General features: G+C 41.9%; 1 protein-coding gene across 6 annotated transcripts in view; it reads right to left on the reverse strand.

Annotated features, from left to right (window-relative positions):
- The window catches only part of LOC104829892 (heterogeneous nuclear ribonucleoprotein D-like), a 16,501-nt gene that overhangs the window by 3,836 nt on the left and 6,598 nt on the right, over positions 1-6,067 (reverse strand). For 2 of the 6 annotated variants that reach the window (XR_774161.1, XM_010564401.1), the window contains exons 2-4: positions 2,239-2,407; positions 1,254-1,415; positions 1-105 (exon numbers count right to left, since the gene is read on the reverse strand). The exon at positions 1-105 is cut by the window's left edge and continues 27 nt beyond it. Coding sequence is in view for 1 of the 6 variants with exons in the window: in XM_010564401.1 (XP_010562703.1) it covers positions 1-105; positions 1,254-1,415; positions 2,239-2,407 (436 nt within the window). In the remaining 5 variants the exon portion in view is untranslated. Of the gene's footprint in view, positions 106-1,253; positions 1,416-2,238; positions 2,408-2,485; positions 2,499-5,096; positions 5,120-5,718; positions 5,814-5,835; positions 5,918-6,067 lie in introns of those variants that run through there. The other 4 variants (XR_774163.1, XR_774162.1, XR_774164.1 and 1 more) reach the window with 4 other exon arrangements.

The following is a 6,067-nucleotide window of genomic DNA, read 5'->3' on the forward strand; positions in this document are numbered from 1 at the left end:
CTTTTCCATTATTTTCTTCACTGGTTCCTCCTCCTTGAAAGTAATGAAGCAAAATCCACGCCTCTTGTTAGTTTTGTTGTCCATGGGGAGCTCTATCGATTCAACCTGGTAGAAGAAAGTGATTTTATCTTTTAGCCTGCCACTCACGACACTTAAAAATGTTTCTAACAGGTTGTATTTGTTAACTGAAATTATTTAGACTTGAACATCATAATGTGCCTCCTCTGTAGGGCTTTATATCACCTTCACTGGAAATAGTGTTCATAATTGTGCAAAATGTGAAAAAATAGTCTAACTCATAGTATCATCTGGCCATTCAGGAACTCAGGCAAAATATGGTACACAAAGAATATTTCAGTTGTGCTGGATAAATAAGTCTCAGTTTGACTTTCAGTTTTAACTCAGTTAAGGCTGAAGTAACTAGGTGTTTCAAACCTTGATCAGACCTAAACCTTCAAGTTTCATACGAAAAAAGATGTAGCTTTGTGCAGTGCATAGTTCTGTTCATCCACAACAGCTGCTAAAATCATATGTTAAACAGGACAAATCTTACATCTGCCCACAAACACAGAGTAAAGTTCTCCTTACATATGGCACAGGAGACTTCAGCCTAGGCAAACAGTAGTTCGAGTCTATAGTCCAGAGCAAACTGTCTGTAAGGTAGTAAGATGGCGGGTATTTGACAATTGAACCCCCTGATAACTGACTTGTCACGACCTGATGCTGGGAATATATGAGAACTAATAGGGAAGCAGCAGCTGTACCAGACTCGTGTAAGGCCAGCTTTTAAGGACTGCAGTGGTATTTTGTTCATCTGCACCACCAAAAACTGGGGACAGAGAGAGACAGAGACTACACAGTTGCATAAAATTTAGGCAAACTGTCTGAATCTGTGCCATAGCAGATCAGCTGGGGTGGCTCAAGAGCATCTCACCCAACTGACCAAAGCAGCATGCTCAAAAACATTGCCTCCCATGTCTGTTCCAGTCAAGACTGCCAGACATCCCATGAATCAGTTCCTGACTCTCTGACTTATCCCAGCTCCTCCTTCCATTAACTGAGTTTATGCAACTCAAAGCCTCTAATTAATATCCTTACCATTAAATTCTGACTACTAAGACACATGGAGCTACACTGGCCATTAAGCTTACAGTAGCATCCACACAGGTTGCATTTGAGTGCTGCTTTTTATTACTGTATTTGTGAAGACAGAGCAAATTTTATAAGTATAAGCAGTTTATTTCACCACGTACCTCACCAAAACCTCCAAAATATTCCCTTATTTTCTCCTCAGGCGTGTCTGGAGATAAGCCCCCAACAAAAATCTTTTTAACGGGTTCTTTTGTTTTCATGGCTTTCGCTCTTTTTGGATCAATGACCTTTCCATTCAGCTTGTGTTCTTTCTGGTCCATGACCTGTGGAAAATTAAAACACGATCTTACCTGCAGTTCAAGCTAAATGTTTCACTGATGTTTTGAGCAAGGCCCAGCTATTTTATACTTAGTTTTTCTTAATACTATCACTTCAATTTCAATACTTTGATTACAGCAATAATTTGTTGCACAAAACCAAACAGTTCCATGATTTTAATCACCATCCACTGACACAGACAGTTCTGACAAAGCCTTTCAAGAGTCACCTGGAGCCACATATCACCCAAGTTCCCTTGAGTAAGAGCATAACCTTTCTCAGAAAGTACTCTACAATCCCATCCTCAAACCTCATGAGGAAAAGAATCTGTACTTTAGATATCACCAACAGTCAATGAAGGTGAAAACTTTTCAGCGTCCTGTGTCAACAGCATTTTAGAAAGGTTAACAGCTAATTTTTGCTTGGATAAAGCCCAGATCTGTCAAAGCCACTGGCTCTACTCTAGAGGTTCATGTTGCAGCTCTGGAATGCAAAGACTTGAAGTTCTTTGTAAACTACTGCTTTCACAGTAGTATGCAGCAGACATTTATATGCAGTATTTTTAAAGCACTCAAGTCCAGCGGTTTGCAGTACACTCCCCTGTAAGTACCCAAAGCCATAATTTGGGAATCACTGCTGGTCCTGGCCACTGCATCACGAGTAAGATGGTTTAGGAAAAAAAAAAACATTTCAATAAGCATCTTAAATATATTGTATCCCAGAATCATCTTTAACAGCTCACATACAAACAACTATGCATGCAATCATCTGCATGCTGTATCTTTGCTACCCGAAATCAAACATGTTGTTTCATTACATTAATACTACCTTATCTACACTCTCCGATTCTTTGAAGAGTACAAAGCCAAAGCCTCTTGATCGCCCAGTGATGGGATCTAACTTCAGAGTGCAGTCTACAACTTCACCAAATTTAGAGAAATAGTCCTTCAGGTCTTTCTTTGTAGTGTCCCAGCTAAGGCCGCCGATAAACATTTTCCTGTTAAGACAAGATGGTTAATCTGTTAACATGTCTTACCCAAAATCCTGTACTGTCAAGCTTTATGAGCTCCGTTACCTAATGTAAGGAATAGCAGAATTCTATCAGTGACACGACACACACAGACCTGCACTTTTTGAGAACTTGCTTAAACAATCCCGGCCAGATTAGATAAAGACCTACATGTACACACATGAAAGTTTTGCACCACTTTCCACTGCAGTTGCTTACTCTGCTATCCCAAGAAACTACTAAGAGTGACAAAAAGATATTTTACTACTTCCTTGCATCTCCACCACTACTGACCCACCACAGGCTTAATTCCATTTAGTTATCTGCGGAGCCTCCAAACAACTGCTCATAAAACAAACACAGGCAGAACAGCTTTGTAAGGCAGCACAGTTAAACAGAAGCATTTATGTACTAGTCTGGACTGGACATATGCCAATATTAGTAAACTAAAGTAACTAAATAAAGTTTAGTCAAGTCTCCTTCCCCAGAAAGCAGTAAAAAAGTATTGGATGGTCAAAGCTTCTCTCTCCTCCCAAAAACATGATATAAACACCTGGCATAATCCAATACAATCACGAGAACATCTTCCCAATATACTACCTGCAGGACCAGTGTTGATGGGCAAATGTGTACATTTTACTCTGATCATGACTTGTATTTTCAAAAGCATGCTGGAAGCTTGCAATCAAACCATGACCATCCCATCCCATTAGTAAGCCACCAAAAAAATAAGGGAAAGAAAAATCAAGAACCACTGCCTTCAGAGGAAACACTTCATGATTTGCATCAACTAAAAATCAAGCCAATATGCGCATAAATGAAACATTCCTAGTTATTAGGCATAGGGCTTATGCACCCATTCAAAAGAGGATTTGATTTGAGATGATCTCTTCTAATACTGGTGAAGAAGATTTTCCAGCAGGCTCAAAACAGGAAGTATGATCCACTATGATCTATAAAAACACTTTCTACAAAGCTTTCTTTTCACTGTACCAACTTATTCCACAATTGCACACATGGTTATCAGAAAACCTGAAAAACCACTGTAGCACATTTCCAACTTCTCCACTTTCCACACACAGATATTTCTGCCAATCATGTACAATTGTGTTGTACTTCCACAAGTCAAACTCTCTCAAATCAAAAGCTGCTCATGTGAACTAACTCTATTGAATTAGCTGTACTCTTACAGAATTAACAAGAGCATTCAGTTTCTGACAAACATATCTAACCTCCATACAGATGAGGGGGTTCAGGAGCTTCAGATGTTTCTATAAAAAGTCTTGAAGTCTATAAACGGGAGTACTGATTCCCCATCCCTTTATCCACTTTTTGCAGTAGTTCCAGATCTCTCTCCAACAAAGCACCAAAACCTCTTTCTAGTATGACATCTTTTCACCTTCAGGACCCATATGGAAAAAATGGTCCACACTAGTAAACCAGCAGTCTCCTACCAGTATGGACAGTACTTCAAAGGATTCTTTGTGCCCTTGTGTTCATCCATCATTAAGGTTCTTCTTTGTTTTGTGGGGTTTTTTTAAGCAGCAAAACAGAACACCTACAGAGGATGCAGCATCCTATTTCTGACATATGGGGGACAGTGATCCTCTAGCAGTTACTACCAAACACACACTTGCTACCTGACATACAAAACACCTGTTTTAGTTATCAACAAACCATTTAATATAAACATACAAAACCTGGTTTATAGTTATTAACAATCAATGTACAAACCCCTGCTTTACATCACTAAGCACATGACAGACCAAGAACGTGAGTTTGAAACTGACAGCGCTCTGAAGGATTTTCTTCCCACCATGCAATAACTGCATCTCTGAGTCCAGTTACAGAGCGGCAAAACACGACTGCTTCAGCTTGGCACTACAGAAGTTGACAAACTACTGCTCCACTGCAAAACTGAGGTCAGATCAAGGCTACAACACAAACATGAGCGCAACAAACAACTAAGGTTCAATGTCACGGTGCTGTCAAAAGCTTGTAAAATATGTACGTTTCCCAAACCACAGTTTGGCTGGTGTAAGTCACATCAGCACATACAGTTTTCCAAAATAAGTTACCAGAAGGGTACTGGGAAAGCTTTCAAACTTCAGACTTAGCCAAATAGAGCACAGACATCACCACAACTACTGGCTTTGGCCTTCCTCTGACAGGCTAGTCACAACTTTCCTGGCAGCTGCCAACATGTGCATTTCTCAAGTCCACAGCTCTCACAAAGGAGATCTGAGGGTATGAGAACATGCACACTGTTTTTTCCTGAAGACACTGTCTCTAATTCCTAATGCAAAAGGAAATACCAATGTACCCGCATCCAGTAGCTACCAAGGATGTGCTGTTTTCCCTCCACTACCAAGAGAGCTGTCAAACACTTTGTTTTCTGTACAGCATTACCCATAAGTATTAACAGGTCAAAAAAACAATTAAACTAAACTACAAGTCAATGTATGCTACATGTAATCACTGCCCAGTGTCACTGCACCACTCAGTGACAACTTTTTCTGGCTGTATTGACTCAAAAGAAGACAGACTTCCTCATGAAAACCCTTTAATGGGTGTGTATTAAAGGGCAAAAAGTAAAATGAACATGCAAACTGCAAAAGTACTCAAAGCCATTAAGAGCAGGCGAGAAGTAACAAAAACATTCTAAGTTTTCACTAACCCTAGCAAAGGTTCCTGTTCTCTCTCTTCCTGCTCTTAGCAACATCCTGGGTTATTACAGAAGGAGGAAGGTTTCACAGCAAGTCTCTACAGGACACAGTAGCTAGTGTTCCTTTATCCAGTTTATTTTCTGCCTTGATCAAAACCAGACCTGCAGCTTGAGTTTCTTATTGGCCTGACAGGTGACAGCATACAGCAGCAGCCTGTCCTGTAACTGGATTTATTATATGTGAATTTCACCTGCTATATAAAAGCAACACTACCCCATGCCAAGTATGAGGCAGAGACCCTTGGAAGATTAAAAGCTGCCTTCATTCGTAAGCTGTCACCTAAAGCAATCTTCCTCACAGGAAGTTTCATGAGAAAAGGAGGAATGATCTAAGGTGAGAAGTCAAGGTGCCTCATGCCTCTCACTGACACACAGCTGACATACTGTTTATGTTTGCAACATAGGGCAACACTAAGTGATTGCAACCTGAGCACTCAGTTACATTGACTTACAGTCCTTAACACATGCACCGAACATTTGAAAAAAAAAAAAAGTTTGTAGTTTGGCACACATGACACCAGATGTACAAACTGCCGTGGGATTTGGGTTGACAGCGGCACGAAACTTTCCCCACCTGACAGCAGCATTTGGAACTCTGTGACAGCGCTGCTCCCACTGATTTCGAAACCGACCCAGAGCACCCTGTCACCCCCGACTCCCTGCAGTGCCGAGGAGCAAACCAACTACCGACGCGGCTGCACTTTCCAAGAGCACACAAGGCCCCCGAGCCGCGTTTAGGTTTGCAGCCTCCAGGCGAGCCGCCAACTACCGCCCGAGCCGCTCTGCTCCGGGGAGAGCAACGGCCCGCCCCCCGCGGCCGCTGCCGGAGCGCGGCCCTGCTCGCCTCGGTCACTGTCGCGCCGCGGGGGCTCCTTCCCCGCTCCTCACGCCCCAGTGCTCCCGGAAAACAGGAAGGCGGGGGG

Source organism: Haliaeetus leucocephalus, unplaced genomic scaffold, assembly GCF_000737465.1.
Source record: "Haliaeetus leucocephalus isolate CR32 unplaced genomic scaffold, Haliaeetus_leucocephalus-4.0 Scaffold178, whole genome shotgun sequence".
Classification (NCBI taxonomy): domain Eukaryota; kingdom Metazoa; phylum Chordata; class Aves; order Accipitriformes; family Accipitridae; genus Haliaeetus; species Haliaeetus leucocephalus.